Here is a 27,260-nt window from a genome sequence, read left to right as displayed (position 1 = left end):
ACACCAAAAGTGGATGAAAAATATTGAACATGTGACGTCACATCCAAAATACGTAGGGGGTTTTCGAGCGTGAGCATAGGGGGACGATTGAGCAATGCAATACTTGCATTCAGGCAGACGGTACACATTTCGAACACTTTTTGTGAATGTGATGTGTTGTGACCATAGAAATTACAAAATTGTTATCCTCGCTGTAACCAAGCAAAAGCTGTTTTTTTTTGTTCTTACTTTTCTTCCGTTCTTTTTCTTGTTTACAGATCTTATGTTGTAAAGAAAACATACGTTATTTGCTAGTTAAGATGCAGTTCGGAAGCTTGGAGTATCGTTATGCTGTACTTTGCAATAAACCAGCGGAGACCGCGAGACTGGTAAATAAATTAATAAGTCAAAACCTTACTGTAAACTGATAATAGTCTCAATCTATCTGCCAGATGCAAGATCCTAACCACCTAACCACCTAGGCCGGGAGCCACAAAGACGTGAATAATTGACTTGGATTTGGATGATCCGGTGCGACGGATCGATGGGTTATACTGTTTCACAAGCGGCCAAGCAAGTCATCTGTTGATGACACATGTCTAACATTTATCATTCGCTTTTGGGGTATTTCCAGGAATTTGCGGCCCCATGTGTCTTACTTTTCTCAGTGGTTTCTAAACGTTAACAAGAATGACCCTGCATAGGGTACTATTTGGAATATTGGGTGGAACATAGCGAACAACATCCTAGCAGTTTGGTAGTTCTAAGGAATTCAATCATCAATGTTTTTAGCTGGAATTGCGTACGAGAAGAAACTTAAGGATACTCTCTGTCCCCCAATTTAGGTCATTTTCAAGGATAGAGGCCTAGGGGTGACTAATGTTTGTTCAATTTGTTTATGCAGAACAGTATCGGCTCTCGATGATTCTATAAGAGCCTGACAACGCAGTCACGAAATTTCGGTGTCTCCAGACGGCTTATACTTAATGCGTGCTTTGTGTGGCGCCAGGGTTTCCGCTGAAGGACGAGAACAACCACGAGCCGACGGTGCAGGCGCGCCAGCACTCGGCGGCGGTGTCCGGTCTGGGCGGTGGATCCGGCGTGCGCGGCTCACACGTGGGCGGCGGCGGCGTGTCGCACCACCACCTGGGACCCGGCGCCGCCCACGGCCAGCCCGCCGTCAGCCTGACGCCGCTCGAGATCGGCATGTACGTGCTGCTGGCGGCCTTCTGCTTCGCCATCGTCGTCTTCGTGGTGTCCTGCGTGGTGTACGCGTCCAAGTTCAAGCCCCTGACGCCGATGGAGGCGGCCATGGTGGGAGCGCGCGGCCCGGCGCTGGGGGCGGCCGGCGGCAGCTCGGGGGCGGCCAGCTCGGGGGCGGCGTGCCTGGGGGCGGCCGGAGGGGCGGGCGCCGCCGGCGGGGGGCCGCCCAAGGGCCAGGAGCCCACCACCACCAACGCGCACGACTGGGTCTGGCTGGGCCGCGCCACGCTCGAACGCGCCTCCGGCCACGCCGTCGTCAACAACAACAACAACAACAACTGCAAGGTAAGCTGCCCGCTCTCTGCGGCATCGTGACCTCCGCGAGCGTTTGCTGACTCACGTAGCGGGGCTATTACCCGACAAAACGGAGACCTGCTTAGACAAGCAGTGCCGTGCTGTTTATGTTCGAGGATCGGGAACTGGGATTAGTATCTGCGTATTCCCACAGTAGGAACGCTATCACATGCTACACGTCCGTACCACAAGGCCGGCATAGTTCAACGATTAATCACCCAGCAAATGATAACTGTGCAATTATGCCTCCGTTTTTTGAATAAACTGTATTTAATGCCACCCATCACGAACTCTGTCCTATGTCAGATTCTGCGTTTCAGTGTAGTTCTTAAATCCGACGTCTTCAGTTATTTGTTGGATACTTTCGAATCTCTGCATTTCTCCCACTAGTGCCTTGGAGGTTATTCTAGATTTCTCAACACATACCTATCAGCATGTCAATCGTTCTTGTCAATATTCCAAATGTTCCTTTCTTCACCGAGCTTGCAGACAAAATTCCTTATCAGTCCATCTAATTTTTAACATCAGTCTACAGCACGACATATTCGACTCTATTTTCATTTTTCTCACAGTCCATGACTCACTTCGTCAGAATACTGTACTCGAAACGATATCACAAAATTCTTCCTCAAATTTAGTCCGATATTTGAGAGGAACAAATGTCTTTTGACCAGTAATGCCCTCTTTCTCTTTGCTAATCTGCTTTTTATGTCCTCCTTGCTGCGTCCGTCATATGTTATTTGCTTCCAAGACAGCAGACTCTCTTGTTTCGCCAACCTCGTATTCTCCAATTTTGATAAGTCTATCTCTAACCTTATTTGTACTTCTCCCCATTACTTTCATCCTTCTGTTTACTGTCAATCCACAGGCTGATCAGAAACTGCCCGAAGAACCTGTACGTGTTTGCAGGGTACGTTGCTTTATGAAATAAAAAAAATCGATACATATAGTAGTTGCCGAGTTGAAGTTAACCAATCAGGTCTTGCGCACGCAAACTCAAGCGGCCGCCCAGACACGGTGCCGCCAAACGTGTACTCTGTTTGGTTTCCTAAAGCCGAACGAGAGAGCCATACCAGAAATTGAACAGTAGTAAGAATCAAACCCGAGCCAAAGGCTCAGTCTCGTACGCTATCACCTACGTTATGAGAAAAACTGTCACTAATTGTATCTGGCTGTCCCCTTGAATTTGGCGCGCAACGGTCTGATTGTTAACTTCAATGCTCATTAACGGCACAACGTATCGAAATCTTTTCTTACAATCTACCATGCAACACCCTTACCAAATTTTCAGACTCTTCGTGACCGACCTGCATATAGCACACCATGTTCATTCCATCCAAAGATCCTGTGATTCTTCCTCACTTGTCACCAAAGAATTTTATATCCATTCCCCCTGAATTTCAGTCACACTTCAGAACCTTTGCATTGTTTCCATTATTCGTTCTTCAGCGCAAGTATTCAACAGTAGTGGAGACTTAATACTTTGTTTAAACTCTTTCTAATGCAAGCACTATGTTTTTGGTCTTCCATTCTTATTGTTCACTCTTGTGCCTTATACATATTGCACGTTACTGTATTTCCTATAACATTTTTTTAACAATTTATAACATGTTGCACCATTGTGCACTGTTGACTGTTTTATCTAGACCGAAAAATCTTATGAAAGTGTCTTGATTCGTCTTAAGTCTTGCTTCCACTATCAGGCGCAACATCAGAACTGATTCTGTAGTGGTTGTGGTCTACCCTTTGTTATAGCCAGCGTGATTCTAATAACTCCTCCATTTCTTTTAGATTCTTCTACATATTCTTGAAGATTCATCGCCGCTAATACCTGGAAACATTCCTGGCACACTTTGACAACATTTATTCGCCGTTTCATTTTGCTAGTTAATCATAACATAGACTTCCTTATTGAGACAAAAAATCCATAGAGAGAATATTTTTTTCAGAGTTTCTTTGAAGTCCAGTTATCTGCAGCAAAAGGAGTGAAGTATACCCAAAGTACAAAATGTCGCGAAAACCGCTGCCTAATAAAAACGTTTATCCGTATCTTCAATTGGCTGTCTATTACGTGCACTTTGCTTTCGGGTACTTGAATCTCAGTTCGTAGAACATTGTTCCCTCCTGCTGCAATTTGCACACCATACACTTACCGAACTTAACAACATTTGTTACGCGTTCTGTCACGTTTCCCGTCTGCAGTGCCATTCCATTCTCTTCTTCATTTTCAGTAAGTTAATGGCATTAAGACCAAGCCGTTGTGGCTGCCCACGAATGCATCACTTTCCACTCTTAGACTGCCGGCAAGAACGCACAATTTTCTGAACTGGAGCGTGACTGTATCCTGTCACACGACCAAGTTAGTTGCCACTACGCGAGGGTCCACGGTGCGATCTGTCACATAATAACACGCATAACAAATGCTTCATAAACAAATACGCCTAAGCCGATTAGGAGCGAACGGTAGGGGATTTGAACACTGATTATGGATACGAGTCCTGTGTCTTTATCTAAACGGCGCTCACACGATAATTGTTCTTGGAGATCACTTCTAATACATTTTGACGCTACTAAAATTAATTTATGTTCATACTAAATGGCTTTCGTATTGGTGTAGATGGTACTTAAACAATGGTTTTCTAAGTTTTACTTTGCCATGAGAAGGCAAACTTTACGTCGGATTTAAGGAAAAGTATCTTGAAGGATCGAGTGGATATGAAAAAAGAAAAGAAAAAATACTGTTGTTGTTTTACGTAGCTTGCGGCTGTGTTAAGGTAATTTTCAGCAACTTCTATCACTGTGACTCACCTTTCATTGAGACAGCTGCTAAGATGGCACCAAAAAGTCACCGGGTATCCACTCTGCCACAGTATAAACACTGGAATATCCTATTAAATTATAGCAAAAAGGAACATAATAGGAACTACTTGTAACCACTATGCTTAATGTGACTAAATATACTGAATTTGACTTTGGTTATTATGATGTTTTACTCTTTCCTTTTATGGGGAATTACTTTAAAGACTCGTAGCGACTACCTTAATAGGGAAAAAAATGACCATCAGTTAGATACCGCAGGGACCACCATGTTAAGAAAATATATTCGTAAGAAATCGGGGAACAAACGTTAGCGAAGGCATCGACGATACCTGCATGTGGTCGGTCGTCATATAAATTACGAGCAGAATTCTGCTGACCGTTAATGAAAAATTGTTTATATGAGTTCGGGAACCATGACCGTTCCACATCTGCATATATATCTACGTGATTACTGTGCTGTTCATAATGAAGTGCCTTGCAGAGGGTTCAATGAACCACCTTCAAGCTGTCTCTTTACCGTTCCACTTTCGAATGGCGCGCGGGAAAAACGAGCACTTAAATTTTCCTGTGCGAGCTTTGACTTCTCTTATTTTATCGTGATGACCATTTCTCCCCATGTAGATGGGTGCCAACAGAATGTTTTCGCAATCGGAGGAGGAAACTGGTGACTGAAATTTCATGAGATTATCCCGTCGCAAAGAAAAACGCTTTTGTTTTAATGATTAGCACTGCAAGTCACGTATCATGTCTGTGGCACTATCACCCGTATTTCGCGATAGTACAAAACGAGCCGCCTGTCTTTGAACTTCTCCGATGCCATTCGTCAGTCCCATTTGATGCGGATCCCACACCGCACAGCAGTACTCCAGGCTAGAGCGGACACGCGTGATGTAAGCAGTATCCTTCGTAGATCTGTTGCACGTTCTAAGTGTTCTGACAATGAATCGCAGTCTTTGGTTTGCTCTACCCACAAAATTATCTATGTGATCATTGCAATTTTGGTTATTTGTAATTATAATTCCTAACTATTTAATTGAATTTACGGCCTTCAGATTTGTGTGACTTACGGCGTATTCGAAATTTAACGGATTTCTTTTAGTTCTCATGTGAATAACTTCACACTTTTCTCTATACAGTGTCAACTACTACTTTCGCACCATACAGATAGCATCATTTTGCAATTCGTTTTGGTCATCTGATGACTTTTCAAGGCGGTAAATGACAGCATCATCCGCAGATAATCTAAGAGGGCTACTCAGGTTGTCTCCTATGTCGTTAATATAGATCAGGAAGAATAGAGGACCTATAATATTTCCTTGGAGAACGCCGGATATTACTTCTGTTTTACTCGATGACTTCCCGTCAATCACTACGCACTGTGACCTCTCTGGCGGTAAATCATGAATTCACCACATTTCTTGCAGTGGAGCCATTATTACTTACATTGAACGTCTGTCGTCTAATATAATCTATCGATGAAATCATAGAAAATTTCACATATACGGGATGACATCTACACAATCGTTTCATGGATATCAGTAGTTAGTGTCGTATGGTATCGAAAACTGTTCGCAAACCTAGGGCGGCGAAGTGTGTTTGCTCCCGTGCTATTTTGAAAACTTGTGCAAGATAGCTCCTGTTCGATGAATCGGTTGTCTTCACAAAAGTATCATCTGGTGTCCCGTACTATTTTAATTCAAGTTTTCCAAATGTGTGTGCGTGACATGGTGAAACATGAAAACTGTGACACTTGTTGGATGATTGAAACTGTGTGTCGGATCGGGATCCGAACGCCGGGAACCTTTTTTCCACGGACATTGCAGTTACCAACCGAGCCGTTCAGGGACGACTCACGATGCGGCCTGACCTCCTTACTTAATATTCCGGTTTCGAATCCCAGATCGGCACACAGTTTTAATTTGCCAGGAAGGTTTGTTGCATAGTTCGTGATTCATAGTGACAAATGTGAGTAAAACATTGGTTCAGTCTCCGTCGTGATGTCCACAGAAATATTCCTCTGTTCGAGTTCTGGAGGGATGTAGCGCGCAGCTGCAGTGCTTGTGTCGGGCACAGGTACGGATCACGGCGAACCCGCTGGAGCAGTCGACGGAGATGCAGGCGTCATCGACATCGGCAGCGGCGGTGCGGCACGTGCCCGCCGTGGACAGCTCGACCTACTGCAAGAAGGAGAGGGACAAGGAGAGGGAGAGGGACAGGGAGAGGCCGCAGCCCGCCACGCCGGTGCGGCAGCACTCCAGGGAGCCGGCACTGCCCACGCCGCCAGAGAGGATGTGGCAGATGTGAGTACCGCCTGGCGCCGCCAGCACTCCTGCGATATCGCAGTGCCTGTGTTGCTAGGAAGAACGATGCCCTGTTCCTTCTGACATGTGTGCATGTCTGACGCAATATCGCACCGCTCTTCTTAACAACACTGGCACTGCGATACGCATTTATTCGCCGATACCAGGCAGAGACTTTCGACTACAATGTCATCCCGTTTACAGGAATTATACATTGATGCCAAAGAAACTCGTAAACCTGCCTAACAGTGTGTAGGGCTTACACGAGCAGAAGCGTCGCAACATGATGTGCCATGGACTCGAGTAATGTCTGAAGTAGTGCTGGAGGAAAATGACCCCATGAATCCTGCAGGGCGTAAGAGTACGAGAGTGTGGAGGTCTCTTCTGAACAGCACGTAACAAGGCATCCCAGATTTGCTTAATAATGTTCAAGTCTGGGGAGTTTGCTGGCCAGCGGAAGTGTTTGAATTCAGAAGAGTGTTCCTGTAGTTACTCTGTAGAAATTATGGACGTGTTGGGTGTAGCATTGTCCGGCTGGAGTTGTCCAAGTCTGTCGGAATGCTTAATGGAAAGGAATGGGTGCAGGTGATCAGTTAGGATGCTTACGTATGTGTCACCTGTCAAGAATCTAGACTATCAGGGATCCAATATCACCCCAACTGCGCGCGCTCTACACCACTACAGAGCCTCCACCAGCTTGAACAGTCCTCTGATGGCACGCAGGCTCCATGGATTCATGAGCTTGTCTCCATACCAGTTTACATCCATCCGCTCGATAAAATTTGAAACGAGACTCGTCCAACCAGGCAACATGTTTTCAGTCATCAATAGTCCAATATTGGTGTTGGCGGGCCGGAACGATACGTAAAGTTGCGTATCGCGCAGTCCTCAAGGGCTCACGCGTGGGCCTTCAGTCGATGATGTTTCGTTGAATGGTTCGCACTCTGACACTTGCTGATGGCCCAGTACTGAAACCTGCACTAACTTGCGAAAGGGTTGCACTTCTGTCACGCTGAACGATTCTCTTCTGTCGTAGTTGGTCCAGTTCTTGCAGATTCTTCTCCGGTAGCAGCGATGTCGAAGATCTGATGTTTTACCGGATTCCTGATATTCACGGTACACTAGTGAAATGGTCGTACAGGAAAATCCCCACTTCATCGCTACCTCGGAGATGCTGTGCCCCACTTTCAAAACGCACTTAAATATTGATAACCTGCCATTGTAGCAGCAGTAGCGGAACTAACAATTGCGCCAGACACTTGTCTTATATAGGCGTTGCCGACAGCAGTGCCGTGTTCTGCTTGTTTACATACCTCTGTATTCGAGTACGCATGCCTATACCAGTTTCTTTGGCGCTTCAGTGTATAACGTGTGTGCGAGTACTGGTTGTGACGCAAAACGACGAAATATGGAATTTTCAGTCTGGGCCATGAGTTGCGCTTGCATAGCCAAAGCGCTTAACAAGTGAACGTCAGCTGGGACTCTACATACAACAGCAATTTTTACATTGTGTTTAAGCGACGTTGAAAAGTGTTTTTTACTAATGAAATTCTGTAAAATATGTGTAGTATTTGTGTGCACTTCTCGGGCACCCGTGAGAATGCATATAAAGAAGTATTTGCGAAAGCTGTAAGCAATCGCATTTACAGGGTGGTCAGAAAAGTCTGAAAAGCTTGTACGAGTGTTGCGGGTGTGTTGTGTTGAGAAATAATTGTTAAGAGAAAAATTAGATACATTGTTCCGTTTGCAATTTAAGTGACATTAAAGTTAGCCAATCAGGTCGCTGTGTACGCAAATTCAAGCAGCCTGCCGGAGGCAGTGTGACCCATTGTGTTCTTCGTTTGGTTTCCGAACTTCACTTTATCAGTTCCGAAAAAGGCACATTTTAAATGATAATCAGCCTTTGAACAAATCGCAATTCACGAACACAAAAGTGACTGTGCATTACCGCGGCTTAGCTTGTCAAATGCTTGAATTTGCGAGCGTAACGGCCTGATTGGCTAACTTAAATGCTAAATAACTCGGAAACGGGGCAACGTATCGATTTTTTTAACAAATATTTCTGAGCATAACCTCCCCAGCAGCGTCCATAGAAGATTTTAATGGTGTTTCTGACCACCCTATACTCTCGCGAAATATCTTTCTGCAACAAAATTGCTGTTGACGCAAAGTGATGTGTTAATTCACTAACTAAATTCACATTAACATTGTATAATAACAAATGACAAGATGTTAGTTCCCGATAATGTGCAGAGGATCCTGCATAAGCTTGTGATGTAAAAAAATGAAGGTAATCGCAATAACAAACAATAACTACTTTTAGCCAAATTTTCATAGATCTATTATCACTCAAAGGAAGTACACATTTTAGAAATTTAAATTACGAAAACTGAATGGGGATAAAAGTGCTGAAACATGTTCAGGTCTCTATCAGAAAACATGTTTTTGCATAACAGGCAGACCTTACATCCATTGATTTTATATGCAAACTCGGCTAATACAAGAGTAGCAAAACGAAATAATGAATACTGTCGGGTCACTGTAATATAACCGTGTACTAGTTCACAGAGAAATTGCTGTTTATAGCACACAAAAAACATATATCAGGTCCCAATCACGTTTCGATAGACGTCCGAGATCGTACTGCCTGTAGTGTCGCAAGGCGATTGTGGAGGATTTACACAGCAAACACAATATTCTACGAGGACCAGTCAGAAAGTAATTCATGTATCTCCTTCATTAAGCTGGTAATATAGTAATCATGAATGCGGCAAACTTCCGAAAACTTCTTCTCCCCACTGTAGGAATAGCGTCCTACATCAATGTATCGAAGTAGTGGGTAAGTTCAGAAAATAGCCGACGAACACATGAGACACCATTCTGAACATGAACTACTCACTGCAAAAGATGAAACGCCCAGTCGTATTCATGAAAGTATGGACATGATACGGTGGACGCCAGGGCCGTTAGAAGATGGATTCGTCGCTGTAGAGAAGCTGAAGGCGGAACACAGTTGGCCGCAGCAAAGTGGAGCTACCGGCCGGCGACTGCAGAGACTTCACACAGCATCCAACGTGTGGGCCAAACCGTCCCTGACGACTGTCGGGAAAAAACAGATGGAGTGTGTCTCCAGTTGTCCACCGGTGAAGGAGCTCTGATGGCTATTTTTGAAAAACTGATCTACTTCAAGGTTTGTGAATATTGGGAAACGAAATTTTGACTTACGAGAATAAAGCGGCAAGGACAACAAGTGCATTCAATCTGTTGTTGCGCTTCAGTATGAAGGGCGCCGAGGGATGAAAGGAAGAAGAGGTTTTGGTGAAAATTATGCCTGAAGACGAGACTTGCTCTATTGCCTTCGGAAGGAGGTCCACGCTTCATACGACATTAGTGTAAATCATATTGTTTCAGTGTGGTAAAACTGTGAACAAAGATGGTAACTATACTGAAAAGTAAGAAAATAACTATTATTTTACGCTTAAGGAATTTACTTTCCTTGCAAAATGAAAATAAAGGAAATAGAAGGAACTATTTTCTGATCCTGTTACGGGGAGGGGGGAGGGGCGGGTGTATCCACAAACGCTTAATTAGGTCCCTCAAAGGACCCTAAAGCCTTCGTCATTTTTCAATGTCTACTTGTGCGGTAAGGCACATTATCTTCTTGAGACATCACATTCAGCCTGGGGAAGATACCGGAACTGCCCTTCATAGTGATTAACTTCCGAAGAGAATGCCACTGAAATATTCTCCACGATATAATAGTAACGCAAATCAGTCGTAGCAACATGTTTGCGCCTGGAAGTAAGTACTGGAGAACGTACTCATCAGCTAGAATACAGCAAAGTGATTCATAGAAGAAATCTAACAACTCGTAACAGATGAGTTTCAGTCGCCATTCATCTGCTTCACCATTATGGGAGGATAATCAAAATATTTCTCTCATACATTTGGAAATGAACTTCTCTTAAAGCACCTAGCCAGACTAGTATTGCATTCTGGGTTATAATTAAACGTATTCTACCGGAAATGTGAAAATTCTGTGAATAGATCTCTTCTCAGTAATTACTTGTCGAGATAAAGTTTCTCCGTAACAAATCACATTATTCTAGGGGGACATACTCACTATGTACATGTGAAACAACTACCTTAAATCACATTTGAGTGAAAATTCTACAGTTGTAGTCACGAGGAAATGAGCGACTCTTCTTAACACCGGCATTGAACATTATGGCCAGAGAAATTTCTTAAGAGCTCAGAGAAAATTAAGAGAGTGAAATCTGGCGTGGCATGTATTTCTGTATCTATGTACACGGCCTGAAAAAAGAAGTTAAGCGATTCATCGCTGTACGTATTTTGACTCCATTCATCAGGAGTCCATACTTCCCAATCACGACATCGTTCCATACGCAGATGTTTGTGTTGTGATGTTACCGGCGGCCTACGCATGGGGCGGTAGTTGGAGAGTCCACTGCTGCTAGCCGCCGACAAATGGTGCGAGATGGCACAGAATGTTGAATTACTTGTTCTCCGATGCCAGGCGCAGATGTGTAGGTTTGCGATGTGCTTGGAGCACAATATGGCGATCCTGCCTTGTGTTGGTCATACGTACTCAACCGGAAACTTCACGACGAATATGCCTTCCTTCACATTCAAATTCAATCAAAAAACTGGTCACTGTTAGATACGTTAGATACGAATGCCCCACAAATCTGGAAGTTGCTCGATTCAGCCAGACAGCAAAATGAAGATCTACAATGGGGCTGCATTTAAACTATCTCATGTGCTAATACTGTCTCTCAAACAAGTACGCTGCACATGTGCGTCTTTCACACTGATCGCTACCCTGCCAGGCGTGGTTACAACACTAGTCCACTCTGGTTGTCGTTCTACATATCAGACGGAATTGTATCTGTAATTCTTTACATCAACCTATCGGCGATGAGAACGTGTACAAGCTACATTGGTATTCAACCATGTGTTCTGGGTTCTTTCCGTTTTTTATCGAGCTGAGTATGTGCTCCTTAAGTCACTGTACAGTGCATGATGGAGGGAGCATCATAACAATATTGATTGAACGAGTGAAACGTGTCTGTCCATACACCTCTTAAAGTGTCCTAATCTTTTTTTTTTTTTTACCTTAGTCTCATCATCTCTATGCGCGACATCCGCTGGTGCCAGCTTAATTTTTGCACAGTTTTCTTTGAAAGGTTGTCTACGAAATCCAAGAATTTCGTCGTATTTCCTCGAAGGATTCTCATTTCAGTTGCCAGAGAATTTCTGTTACTCTTTTATGAGAGACGCACCGACCTTCCATGATGCTAAGAGTGAGTCTCTGAATTAAGTCTCTAAATTACGCCGATACCTATTGTCATGCTACAAGATGAGGGGTTAAAACTCTGAAACTATACTGTATAATTGCATCCTCTAGTGTCTTGTATCCATTACCTTCACAGATGCATACCACTTTCGCAGAGCCGTATCATCAAACCTACGTCTTACATTCGCCTGCCCTAATATTGTTTAATAGCACAAAGCGGGCAGCTTGAAGTAACACCCGAACGTGACGGACTGATGACCGTCAACAGTGTGACATACCCACTCTCCATGACACATTCAATTTGGGACTTACTCCCGGAAACTGGCACACAGTGTGATAAACAGAAACTACAAGTCAACAGCAATCCAAATATTTATTATGAAACTTCCTTCCACCGACAGCATTAGAATGCCACCACAAAAGATTACGTTTCGTATGAACGTAAATTTTCTCATCTAATTAATTTTGCTACTGTACAGTTAGCGATGCAAGCCAAGTAGGCAAATTGTAGATAAGGAAAGTGGCTGTACAAAGGACAGAGTTAGTAATAACACTCATGGAGGAGCAACATTGCTTGATCGCCATAGCAATGGGATTAAGCTCGAAAGGGGAGGTTCTGTTCACTGACAGGATTTAGCTCATTGGCGTATCCAGCGAGAAAGGGGGGTGGGGGTGGGGAGAGGTGGTGCACTTGCCGCACCCCATTATCGTTGGCTCTGAGCACTATGGGACTTAACATCTATGGTCATCAGTCCCCTAGAACTTAGAACTACTTAAACCTAACTAACCTAAGGACAACACACAACACCCAGACATCATGAGGCAGAGAAAATCCCTGACCCCGCCGGGAATCGAACCCGGGAACCAGGGCGCGGGAAGCGAGAACGCTACCGCACGACCACGAGATGCGGGCTGCCGCACCCCAGAAACAATTACACTCTAACACGAAAAAAGTGACACACCATGAAGGGATTGTCGGAATGGGACAGAAACCGGTAGTTGTGATGTACATGTAAAAACAACCGAATGGTTACAGTTTCATAAAAATTGGATTATATATTCAAGAGAAAGAGCGTCACAAATTGAGCAAGTCAGTAACATGTTGGTCCACTTCTGGCCATTATGCAAGCACTTACTCGGCCTGGAATTTATTAATAGAATTGTTGGATGTCCTCTGAGGGATATCTTGCCAGATTCTGTCTAACTGATTAATTAGATCGTCAAAATCCCGAACTGAGTGGAAGGCTCTCCCTGTAATGCTCTAAACTTTCTCGGTTGGGGAGATATCCGGCGACTTTGCTGGCCAAAGTAGAGCTTGAGAAGCACGGAAACAAGTAGTAGAAACTCTCGTTGCCTGCGGGTGGGCACTGTCTTGCTGAAATGTAAGCTAAGGGTGTCTTACCACAGTCAGATTGGTATCCCACCGCTGTCTGGGGCGTCTGCAGACGCGTCTTCGGCCTGGAATCTCATTGAATGGACTAGAATTGTCTTCAGTGATCAGTACCGCTTCGAACTGAGCCCCGATGATCAGTGAAAACCCGTCTGAGACGCCCAAGACAGCGGTGGGGTACCCACCATACGGCGGCCCAACATCGAGCAATATCATCGGATGCCTCCGCAACAGAGAACGTTTCGCGTATTATGAGCAGGGTCCTCCAAACATCTCGGGTTTTTGACGATCTAAGACGCCACTTTGACAGAATTTGACAAACTACCTATTAGCTTCTATCTCGGGTTCTTCAGCCAACGTTCATCTGATGATTCTATTGAAGTTTCACCAGCACGAGCGGTTGACATTGTCAAAGATTCACCCTCCACTGCCTGTGGTGAACTGGAGCCAAGCTTGCGGCCGTAGACTATATGTACCTGGCGCGCCAACGTCCAAGGGCTTCTCCGTGGTCATTTCCGGTAGCAAGAGAAGAACCGTACCGGAAATGACCACGGAGAAGCCCTCGGACGTTGGCGCGCCAGGTACATATAGTCTGCGGCCGCGACCTCGGCACCAGATCACCACCGACAATGGAGGGTGAAGCTTTGACAATGACAGCCACTAGTGCTAGCGAATCGTCAATAAAACCATCAGATGAACGTCAGCAGAAGAACCCGAGACAGAAGCAGATAGGCAGTTTGTCAACAAGTGGCTACGAAAGCCTTAACAATTTTGTGACAGAATTTAGTTCTATATCCTTGAGGAGGACAGCTAACAACTCTATCAGTTAATGTCAAACCGAATAACTGGTGGAATACGCGCCGGATGAGGACCCATGCGTATTTTACTTGCTCAATTTGTGAAGCTCTTTCTCTTGAATAAATCGTCTAATTTTTCTGTAATTACAATAATTTGTTTATCTTTACCGATTTCTGTCCCATTCGGATAATTATTTCGTCGAGCGTCACTTTTTTGTCTTAGAGTGTACTTCATTCACCAGGAAATTAATATGATTTGCACCCTTTGCCAAGTTCGTCTTCTCTGGCTCAGGTCGTGGGTAGGCGTCGGTTTGGCTCGTTCCTTTCGAAAATTTCGTCCTTGTTGCGGTAGCAGCCGCGCGGTCGTGGTGAAAGGCACCGGAAGGGCTGTAGTGAGACGCTACTTGGTGTGTGCGGCAGTCGCAGCAGCGGAACGCCGCCGCCGCTGCCTCCCCACGGGCTGGTGGCGCCCGCGCCGGCGCCGGCGTCTTCGGTGGCGGACAAGCCGCTGGAGGTGGAGTACCGGCCTCCGGTGCCGCCGCACCGCAACATGGGCGTGACGGCGCGCATCGGGCCCTCCGCGGCCGCGGGGCTGCCCGCCGCCGGCTTCCAGCAGAGCCCGGCAGCCGCCGGTGCCGACACCGCGGGGGCGCAGACCGCCTCCCCGCTGCCGGCGCCGCCCCCGCCGCCTCCGCACCAGCAGCTGCAGCCGCAGCAGCGCAGGCACCACCACCACCACCACCACCACCGCAGCAACAGGTTAGAGACCCACTACTGCCTCAACCACGCGCCGCCGCTCCAGTCGTCGTGAAGGACTCGGAGTCCGCTGCTTCAAAGCAAGTGCTATTCTTGTGTACCATCCTAAATGTTCTTTCCCGTTTCTATTTTCTCACGTTTACGTTATTTGCACCTTGCTGTCGGCAGGTAAACTCTGCTTGCGTTTGCCTGAGCCGCTATCCCGGAATGCATCCGTTTCTTCACTTCTGCAGCAAACGGTTGCCAAGCATGTCGACAGCCAGTGCATCGTGGACGTATTGACACACTCTGGGATTAAAAACGAGTCCTCAATTTCGTAGGAGCAACCAGTACTACGAAGGCTGTCCAGAAAGTAACAGATCTTTTGGTCTATTGCTGCTGTTGGTACTTTGCGGGCACGCGTGTCAATTAGCATCATATTAATTAAAATCGGGCATAAATAGACTTTTACTTTATAAGAACTAGAAAGGGTAAAGTAATACGAAACTTTAATAACTACACAGTATTACTAAGAAGCAAGATAATGAAAAGTAATAAAAAGCAAAGTAGCAAAGTCCAAGTGGGACAGAAAGATATAGGGCTGCGTTTGTTTTTTAATACATACAAAAGAACATGTAACACATTATTGAGCTGTCTACCTTCAGTTATCCCCATGGGGCTAACCGATGAAAAAGTGGTACGCGACTGCGAAATTCGTTAAGGAGATTATTTAAAGACTCTTCAAGCACGTTTAAAATACATTACGTGGGACGATGTGATCAGAGACGTTTATTGTCGGGTGAAGTGAAAATGATTCCGACAACACAATTCGAACTTTGTGTTCGCTGGGAAAAATACTTTTGTGAAACTATTATGGTTGTGGAACCCACAAAAGTTGTACGCAACGGAAAGCTATAGTTTACGTAATTCTGCATTTTATGAAATTGTGAAACGCGTGTGCGCGGAACATTTAGAGAATCTTGTACGGTTGCGGGGGTAACTGATACAAACAACGCGCCAGCATAAAAATAGTTCGCTTATTAACTACCAGATATTAATAAACGGGGACCTAAAATATTAAAAACAGTGCATACACAGTTAAATTGAACCCTGCGTGTGAAAGACAATCACATCTAACTTTCCGAGAGCGAAGAATAGACACTTAAGTACCGAATTGAGAGCCTGAGCCGTGTCGATATTTGGACATTATATGACACGCATTATTCAGAACACTATATCGACCATTCTAATACTGAAAAGAAGGATAGGATCATCACCTCCGATCCCGATTCATATTTCATATTTAGTTAGTGAAAAGAAAAGTATTAATAAACAAACTACATTTCAATTTTATCTACCATTTTGGCTTCATTACGCAGTCTTGACTACATGATAAACAATATCTGTGGAAGTTGTATACAACGTATCGTCATAATATTTAGCCAACCAATATTGTGGGACACCAAAAATGCAAAAGCATGAAATTGTTCTTACAGCGGATGTACAATGTGTGAGTGCGACGAACTATATTGAGAAACTGAACATTCATTACGGGCTTACATGTTTATCTGCGAAAATGCTCCTTGCCGGTACACCAGCATAGAGTTCGAATAGAATCGCTGGAACATTGCAAACCATTCAGATTAATCTAACATGTAAATACGCATAATGCTGGTATCACCAGGATGTGTTCTTTCTCCTCACGCCCGTGGCAGCCGGGAATAACATTTAAATCAATTGACGACCATTGAACTAGCGTCACGAATTTTCAAACCTCCACTGCCATGTATGAAGGCGAGTCACACCACGAGCGCTAACATCGATCGAGGGGTGTCGTCGTGATCGTATTGAATGACATTGAGCGGTCACAGGCTACAGCCACTGTCATGTTGGTGGCATAACGTTACTACACTCATTATGTATCCGGCGGTGGTAGCATGTGATCTGTGCCTCCGCTACTTTGCTTTCTTTGACGTGTCAACATTCATTCCACCATTAAAAAGCTTTCGCAATATTTTCCCCTAATTTCACGGAATTTAGTGCAAAAAAATTGTGGCGGAGAAACTTGGTTACCACAAATTTTCTGCTAGGTGGGTTACCAAAATCCTAATGGACGACCACATAAAACAGAGACTGCCTGCGACACTGACCTTCTTCGAAGATTACGAGAAAACTGGTAACAAAGTTATCGATCGTATCGTAATGGGGGACGAGACTTGGGTGAAGCATGTCTGTTCTGAAACAAAAAGGCAATCGACGGAATGGGACACGCGATCTCCCAAGAAACTAAGGAAGTGGTTTTAAAAGCTGTCAACAAGAATGATCGTGGTTACTGTATTTTTAGACTCTAAGGGAATGACTCTCGTTGATTTCCTTGAATGTGGCATAACAGTTACCTCAGAGTCGTAATATCGAAACCTGACAAAGTTAAGGCGGCGATACAAAACAAGTGTCGGAAGAGAGTTAGCGCAAGTGTTTTGTTTTTTCACGACAACCCATGTCCACACACGGCCAGTCGTACCCGAGAGCGAGAGCTCCAACAGAGTTTTGATTGTCCGCCGTACAGCCACCTCTTTCCATCAATGAAGACATGCGTCGCTAACAACGCTTTGGTACTGACGCCGAACTTGTTGCCAGTATAAACCAGTGGTTGCAATCGCAGGCGGCGGATTTCTACAGAGACAGTATTGAAAAACTTGTACCTCGGTTTGACAAGTGCCTCAATTTGAGTGGCAATTACGTTTAAAAATAGCTTAAAAGTGTACCTTTATAATGTGTGTAATAGTATTTCGTTTTTACATATCGACAATTTTTTATTTCAAAACGTCTCTTACTTTCTGGATAACTGTCGTATTAACAACGTTAAAATTCCTCTTCGCCTCTTATCTCGAATTCATGACGCAAAAAAAATCCTCTTCTTCTGTGTCTGAAGTAATTTCTGGAGATTTTTGTTCTAAACTCTTCGTAAAGTGATTTATGAACACAAGCTTTTGAAACATCTCTTCCATTTTCCCATTTTTACGCTTTTTGGAAAAAGATGATAGCTTATCATACAATTACTTCTCTCTCGTTAGTGTCGAAAAAGAAAAATTTTGAAAAAGCAGATAATTTTCTAAATAAAAGGTAAACGAATGTCAAAATAGCGTCACTTGCTTATTAGCTGCCACAAGCTCGAGTTGCTGAACGTAAATCAAATATCTTTTAGTTTTAGTGGGCATTCCCCAATTTTATGTTTCACCCCGCTAACCATAGTTTTTCTGTAGTCTTTCCTCGTTCTTTTTATCACTTAAAATATTGTTCTTATCTACATTTAGAACTTTATTTTCCATATTCATGCAATGTGCAGTTGCCTGCTTTTAATTTGCATAAGACTGTTAAGCATGTTAGTCTTCATGTTTAGAGATATAGATTTGAAAATAATATAAGTGTGACGTTCCCTCTTGATGCTTAGTGTTAAAGAGATATGTTAGAAACAACATGTTGGAATACCTATGTATTTTAGGTTGCGTGGCATCTCAAAATTTCTGCTAATATGCTGAATTCGACAACCTAAATTGTCTTGCGTTAACTAGAAGTCCCAATTCACGCATAGAAATTAAGTATTACTGATAAAATAAATGCTAGTCCTGCATTGTGTATCGTAACTAGGCATGTACTAGTGCCTCTGGTCCTGGAGTAAGACTTACTTCGAATTGATGGTTCTTACATCTACTAATCTGCACCATAAGAGGAATAGTCCGCAGTGTCTTTCTGCTTTCTAGTATGTGTGGTGGCAATGAATTATTTTCGAGACATTAATCTTAACGCAACTGTTGGTCAATATTCTCTGTTACATTATTGACTAATCTTCAGCGCAAATAGGGCTTGGTGAGTATTTTCACTGATAAAGTAAGCGAGTTTGCAATGCTTTTAAAAAGTGTCCAGAATATATTCATCCTTTAGAAACAAAGCTCTTCTTCATTTTTATTTGTTTCCATCGCTATTAGTGACGAAAACACTATTACGTTAAGAAATAATAGTTTGCTTTCCTTTTCAAATTACTTTATTTTATTATCATACGCACACACGTTTCACATCATTTTCGCAAACGTATTCCCATCGATCTTGAAACTTTAGTAGGGGTGGCATACGACAACTATTTCATATCTTGTGCCACTGAGGTGGTTTATGTTCACTACTGTCTGATACACTTATTATATTCAGTTTCTTACGACAAAGAGAAACATGGTAGAATTTTACTAATCGATGAAACTTTTTGTCGTCCTCATTTTTAGATTGGTGCGTTTTCTGTGTTACTCCGTGAGACAGAAGTTAAAATATTCCCTGAAAAATCAAGTTTACATTACCATCAATAAAACACCTGCGGTCACTTCCTCTCTGTTCTTACCATCCAGTAATATTACGGCTATGATGACACACTCATGTCATGATAGATGAAGTAGTGTATCAGTTGTGTACATCATCAATTCGGTCAAACACGTTTTCAGAAGGGGCTAAAACTTTGGATCATATTACATCCTAACACGATGTCATACATTGAAAAACATTTTGCTCGATATGCCCAAGGGATAGAAAATGGATACATAAAAATTCGCGTTGACGGTATTTTATTCGTGAGTATGTGCTTTTCTTTGTGAAATGGAGATGTGTACTGCTGAGTATACAGCTGTAAGAGACCACCTTTTGTTTCGGAGTGTATTTTCATTTATCTGGAATTGATGAATGCGTCATTGACGGACACTGAATGCTAATCCTACTTTCTTCCTTTTTTTTCCTTTCTTATCCTATTCACCGAGTAGCAAAACGACTGCATCGTCTGCTGTGCGTTAATACATTTTCTTTATTTGTAGCGTATGTATGTGACAAACAGATAAATAAATTTCGATATCATATTCAAAAAGGAAGGTATCTTAAAATTTCAGGGAAAGTGGAAGAATGAAATCCGCCGTGAATTTGGCTTAAACGATTAAGGAAAATTCGGGAAAGCCCCGTCGGAAAGACTGGTTGTGGAGGTTGGTTGGATATTTGAATTACAGATCTCCAAAATTCGAATCTGATGACTTGACCACTACATTACCTTGGCCAGCTGCATATACTGCAGAAGTACTGTACACTGAATATAAGTGTTGTACTGTACTTCGTTTTTCTTAAGGATGGTGAGGTATGTAAAAGAATAATATGTTTTCACTTCATTTCAGTTCTGTTTATCAGAACAAAAAGTAGAGGGGACAACATTGCACCTTGTTGGGTTTATGATGGGATTTCCTCACCTGTAAGCTACTATATTAAGAAACAGCGAAAACGAATGGTCGTTCCCTCAACTCTCGTCTTCACTTCGTTTGTAACTACCAATGAGAAACCTTTGACGTAGTCCGTCTCAATCCATGGCTAATTGTACACTGTTGCTACACTATCATTTCTGCTTTAGCTACCGTCCAGATAGCATAAAAAACAACTGCTACCGCTGAGGTTGGCAGCGCTTTGCTACTTTCACTTATCGATTTGCTGTGAAGAAATATTGCGGATCTGCGGGGAGCGATGTGATTATTACCGCATACTATTGTTGTTCTCGTTTCCGGGTTACAAGACATAAGGAACCAAATAACTAGTTTCTTCGTGACCTTTTAGACAACTCCATAAGAGAGGAAATTCTTAACGGCAAAGGCGTGTGGTGTTTTCTCACCAAACAGTACACAGAAACCACGGATAGTGACAATCTGGGAGCAAAAAGTGATGTTACCGTCTCCGAGGAAGGATAGTATTTGAAGGACAGTGTTCATCGTATTGTATTGGAATTTTACGATCGTGACGAGTATCACACAAAACAAAAGGTGACTGATGTTTTACACGAGAAGGCTTCACAGAGATCCGCAATTTGTAATACACTCCTGGAAATTGAAATAAGAACACCGTGAATTCATTGTCCCAGGAAGGGGAAACTTTATTGACACATTCCTGGGGTCAGATACATCACATGATCACACTGACAGAACCACAGGCACATAGATACAGGCAACAGAGCATGCACAATGTCGGCACTAGTACAGTGTATATCCACCTTTCGCAGCAATGCAGGCTGCTATGCTCCCATGGAGACGATCGTAGAGATGCTGGATGTAGTCCTGTGGAACGACTTGCCATGCCATTTCCACCTGGCGCCTCAGTTGGACCAGCGTTCGTGCTGGACGTGCAGACCGCGTGAGACGACGCTTCATCCAGTCCCAGACATGCTCAATGGGAGACAGATCCGGAGATCTTGAGGGCCGGGGTAGTTGACTTACACCTTCTAGAGCACGTTGGGTGGCACGGGATACATGCGGACGTGCAGTGTCCTGTTGGAACAGCAAGTTCCCTTGCCGGTCTAGGAATGGTAGAACGATGGGTTCGATGACGGTTTAGATGTACCGTGCACTATTCAGTGTCCCCTCGACGATCACCAGAGGTGTACGGCCAGTGTAGGAGATCGCTCCCCACACCATGATGCCGGGTGTTGGCCATGTGTGCCTCGGTCGTATGCAGTCCTGATTGTGGTGCTCACCTGCACGGCGCCAAACACGCATACGACCATTACTGGCACCAAGGCAGAAGCGACTCTCATCGCTGAAGACGACACGTCTCCATTCGTCCCTTCATTCACGCCTATCGCGACACCACTGGAGGCGGGCTGCACGATGTTGGGGCGTGAACGGAAGACGGCCTAACGGTGTGCGGGACCGTAGCCCAGCTTCATGGAGACGGTTGCGAATGGTCCTCGCCGATACCCCAGGAGCAACATTTCTAATTTGCTGGGAAGTGGCGGTGCGGTCCCCTACGGCACTGCGTAGGATCCTACGGTCTTGGCGTGCATCCGTGCGTCGCTGCGGTCCGGTCCCAGGTCGACGGGCACGTGCACCTTCCGCCGACCACTGGCGACAACATCGATGTACTGTGGAGACCTCACGCCCCACGTGTTAAGCAATTCGGCGGTACGTTCACCCGGCCTCCCGCATGCCCACTATACGCCCTCGCTCAAACTCCGTCAACTGCACATATGGTTCACGTCCACGTTGTCGCGGCATGCTACCAGTGTTAAAGACTGCGATGGAGCTACGTATGCCACGGCAAAGTGGCTGACACTGACGGCGGCGGTGCACAAATGCTGCGCAGCTAGCGCCATTCGACGGCCAACACCGCGGTTCCTGGTGTGTCCGCTGTGCCGTGCGTGTGATCATTGCTTGTACAGCCCTCTCGCAGTGTCCGGAGCAAGTATGGTGGGTCTGACACACCGGTGTCAATGTGTTCTTATTTCCATTTCCAGGAGTGTAGTTCAAAGGTCTGGGGGATTCAGGTACAGACAGTGCGACGCTGGAGACATATTCTGATGGAGAGGCATGCTTTTACAGCATCTCTGGCAATTTAATTGAGTCATTGCACGACATTAGCAAAGAAAATCATCGTTGCCCCGTTATTTTTCTCGATGAGATTTGGCTTAATCAAAATCAAGCGAGGAAGCACATCTTGTAAGATAAGAAGTTTGAAAGTGCTGCCTACCAGAGGAGACTGGTTTATTATCTGTCATGAAGGATCATCTGAGTATGGCTGTCTCAGAGCTGCAAAGCTAATATTTGCAGCCAGCAAATCCAACGATTATCTAGAAGAGACGCGTAGTGATGTGTAGAGCGCTAATTTTGGATTTAATACATCCTTTAGGAGGAGGCTGTGTTGTTGTCATGGATAACGACAATAATCTTTGGAAAGGACAACAAGCGAAAGTTGCTGATTCAGTTACAAAGAAAGAAGAAATCAAGAAATCGCCAGGAAATTATTTCAGTTTTGAAAGGTAAGATGGAGGAAGATGTGTGGTGCTACAAGCTCCTTTACAATAAAATTTATCTTGACAACTTAGCACCAAAATGAGCGACGACGTTGTAAGGCTTCATCCTTGCCACCACCAATAGAATCCAATACTATATGCGGGGGCTCTAGTGGAAGGAAAGGTCGCATCCATTAACTGGCTAGGCGAAATTAAAGATGTACAGAATTTACGTGAGGAAGCCTTTGATGATGTCACAGCAGAAGACAGTGTTAAATGCGGACGCCACTCTAAAAATTTAAAAGAAAGTTACTTTCCGAAGGAAATCATGGTCCTTACTTCAAATGGTAACACAAATGTTAAATTTTGCGGATACACGTACTTCTTCAGGATAAGACAATCAAACAACAATAAATTACGGCTACAAAAATTGTGTACCCTATGTCTGCTCCTTTACATGTCAACTTGCTCTTTCCTCTCTCCTTGCAAAAAACTATAGATAAGAGGCAGAACTACCGACGTACAGAAATACTGACGTATAGTACGTGTGGTAGGATGTTTTCAGATATTAGTAGTGGGGAGAAGAAACCCATACCATATGCTATGTACTGAGACAAAAAGTAATCTGTAAGTCCAAAGAATGCTTGAATGATCTGGTAATCACAACAGAAATTCTTTTATAGTTTAACAGGTGAGCTGTTGTTGTGGTGTGGTTGCATCTGTCCAGTAGTACGTCACCTCATTGTTAGTACACTTGGTTAGGGTCAAGAACAACTGCACAGAGAAGAGTCCAAGTTGAGGAACTATGTATTCGAACACTCAAATCTCATGAGAAATGAATACAAGGAACACTTCCTTGAACACATCGCTTGTAGAAGTCCAACATCGATGGGCTGAATAGTACGAGATAGTCCCAAGTTAAGGCTTTAGCTAGCACGCAGGTTTCCGACTAGACATCCTGAAGATCCTCGTCAGAGATGGTAGATGTAGCTTTGGCTGTAGGCTCACTGAAGATTTCCGTATGGGCCTGGCGAGGTTGGTTATCACATCAAGTTCAGGGGTATGTTCAGCCTGCACGATTGGCTGCCACTGGTCGCAAGAACGAAAAGTTCCCAAGTTGGCTCGCCGGGCACGATGATGTTATCCGACGTTTCATTGGTGCTTGAGGAGGGCGTGGCAAAGTAGTTTCCCCCGTCAGGAGTGCCCTGTGGAGGCGGCTGTCGACGTCATCCTTACTGTATGGCTGCGCCTGCGAGGTAGACTGCCAGTGGTACAGTGACGTGGGGAAGTATGTTGTCCGGCAGGCATCTGGGGACGCAATATCTGTAAAACCATCTTTTGTACAGTATGCCTTATAATTCACAGGAGAATATATTGTGGTGACCTCCGGTGTCATGATTGTGGTGTAGTGGTTAGCGTCACTGTCTGGCGTGTTGTGGGTCGCTAGTTCACATCCAGCCACCAGAAATTGTTTATTATTTCTAATTTATCATTTCTGGAAGGGTTCTTCAAAAAAAAATTTCTTATAATATTTTTATATCTGCAGTATTCGACGGTTTTATAAATACTAGCTCCCTGAAATAGTGGATATTTGTATAAATACCTGCATTCTCTATTCAGGTTGTATGTTGTTGTTCTTAATAGATGTGCTGCATGCAAGTTCTAATTGTTGTATTTCATTTACGACCCACCTTCCAAATTTGGACAAGAGAGCTGTAACGATATGACATTGTTTGATAAAGTCGCTGCGTACTTGTAAAACGTGTACGTCATCGTGGCTCCAATTAGGCAATATAAATGCCGAAACCTACGTGGTCAGGAACCGGAATACTAGCAGTAAATTGTTTAAATGTCCATCTGTCCAGTAGACCAGTGGACTCCAAATCAGCAGTAAATTGCACGTTGGACATTCATCAGTGTTCTCCGGAGATGTTGCCCAAGACCCAACAAAATAGCAGATAGGATTCGAACCAGATCGCCAAATACAACAGATAAGATAACTTATTTGGCAAATATGTACATCTGTTTGGGCGGAACAGCCCAGAAGTTGCTCGAGAACAACGAAAAGAAGCACGATAGCTGGGAAAAATTCTGGGCTGAACTGACTGAAGCACTTGGTGACAATCAGAAGCAACTCCACTTAGCGGAAGAATAATTTAAGAACTGGGAGTAACGTCATGAGGAAATGGCATAGTTATGTATACATAATGTTTTGGCCCTATGCCACATTTTAAATCCGAATATGACTTAAGCTGACAAAATCCCACATTTGATGAAAGCAGTCGTGGAAAATATGCATCAAGCTCTCATGGTAAACGGCGTCACAACAACAGAGAAATTCATCAAGAGGGGACAACGAATCGAGAAAATGCAACAAAGAAAGAGTCGGTCGAAAGACCTATGACGGACTGCCAAATGTGATTCCTATTGCAGTGTGAAGACTACCATGAGCTCACCTCTCTAACAAGATAGACAATAAGGGCAGAGTAATAGTAGTGGATGACAGTTAGAAATCTCAAACCGAGTACTCAAGAGATAGCAGTCTTGAATATCGGCTCGATATAACAGGTGGTAATAGAAAATGATGAGGAAGAAGTGAATCAGTCTGTAGCACGAATCGCCACCATAGGTCAAGGCACTATGAAGGTCAGCTCGGACTTACGTTGCTGGCGTCAAACGACAACCCAGCATCCGAACTATGTGGGTACAACCAAGTCTCCAAGTCTTTCACCAACCAAAGGACCTAGTAGAAGAAAACACATTTGGAGGACGGAGGAAAACATGCCGCTGGTTTTTCAGTGTAGATGCCCTGTACATATTGTGAGAAAATGCAGAAAATGATGACGATTGTGCGACGACTGTTACGCAGTAAGACGTCAACCACAACTTTCCTAAACACACCAGTCATCTTCAGACCTATGGGCCGAAACTCATCGTCGTAATCTGTAAGAGGTTGCTCCCCAGCATGCCACTCGCCTGGCTGCCGAAATCTGGAAAACAACGCCACGCGACCCCTATAGAAGTGACACTGCCACAGATAGAAATCCTCCATGCACGATAGTTGCAAACAAGAGAGGAAATCTCAACCACGTCGTCACTGCCGGCCAACCAATCTTGGTGCAATTTGCCTAAGGGACTTCTTTGTCCATAATGTCAAACGCTCATCATCGCCAGCTAAAGCATACCATGTTCCGAGATATAAAAGCGATGGTGCCGAAGTTCAGAAACGAAATACATAGTGCCAACTGGAATATGAAATATTTCAATAACAATCAATGACAGAACACAAACATTACAATATGTCAGTTTAACAGAACATAGTCACAATTTTATTCACAGAAGGGACTTCACATGTGTCACAAGCAGTCATGAACTATGAAAGATCAGAGCTTCAGGTCGACGAAGCTATTCCAACGAGAACATATAACAATCACTGCTCTGGGTCGTTGTTTACCACTGAAGAAGTTGTTATCCAACCCACCGCGCTCTGATGGCACCATAAAATATTTGAAAGCAGCAAAACATTTCTCGGCTATGTACATTGAGACTGGCTGCTGGTAAACCGTCGTTGGCTGGGAGAAAACTGCTTTCGTAACTCCTGATGACTTCTATGAGCTACGTAGTTTGCATTATTTAACACTATAGCCACCTTCCAGAGTGTGATGGCAACCTGATTCGGCACCTAAAATGAACGACGTACCTTTGCTGTCTGGATGACATTGTCGTTTTTATAGCATGTTTGAAGAACATCTGCGTTGAAGTGCGTTCAAAAATACAGGTCTTTGTTTGATTCTGGTAAAGTGCCTCTCTGTCGCCTAAGAAAAAAAGAAAAACCTTGCGGCACCTAGTGAGTGGCGGTGGAGTCGCCCTGATCTAATGAAGATACGAGCAGTCACTGAGTTAACAACTCCTTGGCACATTTGTAACGGGAGACATTTTCTCGCAATGGACTCGCACTACCAGTGAGTCATAAACTAGTTCCGTTTCAAGACACGTGACTTGCAAGTAATATTGTAAACAGATGCCAAATTTTCCTGCAATGAGGCGCAAAAAATATTTTTACTTGTCCTTAAGGAGGGGCTAACATCATCTCCAGGCTGGCATTGTTTAAGGAGAATGCCGGGACAACTTCAGGCGACGCTATTTGTTTTGGGATGGGGGCGTGTACTGTGAGACATTCCGTAGCCTGAGCAAGACTATCAAGGGCAATCGGCCTGGACTGTTCACAGAGGGCGTGATTCTGCTCCACATAACGCACACGTCTCAAAGGTCACATATGTGCTGTTGTAGTCTTCAGTCCTGAGACTGGTTTGATGCAGCTCTCCATGCCATTCTATCCCACGCAAGCCTCTTCAGCTCCCAGTACCTACTGCAACCTACATGCTTCTGAATGTGCTTAGTGTATTCATCTCTTGGTATCCCTCTACGATTTTTACCCACCCTCCAATGCTAAATTTGTGATCCCTTGATGCCTCAGAACATGTCCTACCAACCGATCCCTTCTTCCAGTCAAGTTGTGCCATAAACACCTCTTCTCCTCAATTCTATTCAGTACCTCTTCATTAGTTATGTG

General features: G+C 44.1%; 1 protein-coding gene across 1 annotated transcript in view; it reads left to right on the top strand.

Annotated features, from left to right (window-relative positions):
- The window catches only part of LOC126274703 (transmembrane protein 132E), a 370,693-nt gene that overhangs the window by 339,470 nt on the left and 3,963 nt on the right, over positions 1 to 27,260 (top strand). The window contains exons 14-16 of the mRNA XM_049977139.1: positions 989 to 1,527; positions 6,430 to 6,656; positions 14,581 to 14,919. Coding sequence (XP_049833096.1) covers positions 989 to 1,527; positions 6,430 to 6,656; positions 14,581 to 14,919 — 1,105 coding nt within the window. The remainder of the gene's footprint in view (positions 1 to 988; positions 1,528 to 6,429; positions 6,657 to 14,580; positions 14,920 to 27,260) is intronic.

The sequence above is a fragment of the Schistocerca gregaria genome, chromosome 1, assembly GCF_023897955.1.
Source record: "Schistocerca gregaria isolate iqSchGreg1 chromosome 1, iqSchGreg1.2, whole genome shotgun sequence".
In the NCBI taxonomy this organism is placed as follows: Eukaryota; Metazoa; Arthropoda; class Insecta; order Orthoptera; family Acrididae; genus Schistocerca; species Schistocerca gregaria.
The sequence above is the reverse complement of the archived record's forward strand: the minus strand, read 5'-3'. Positions and strand labels throughout refer to the sequence as shown.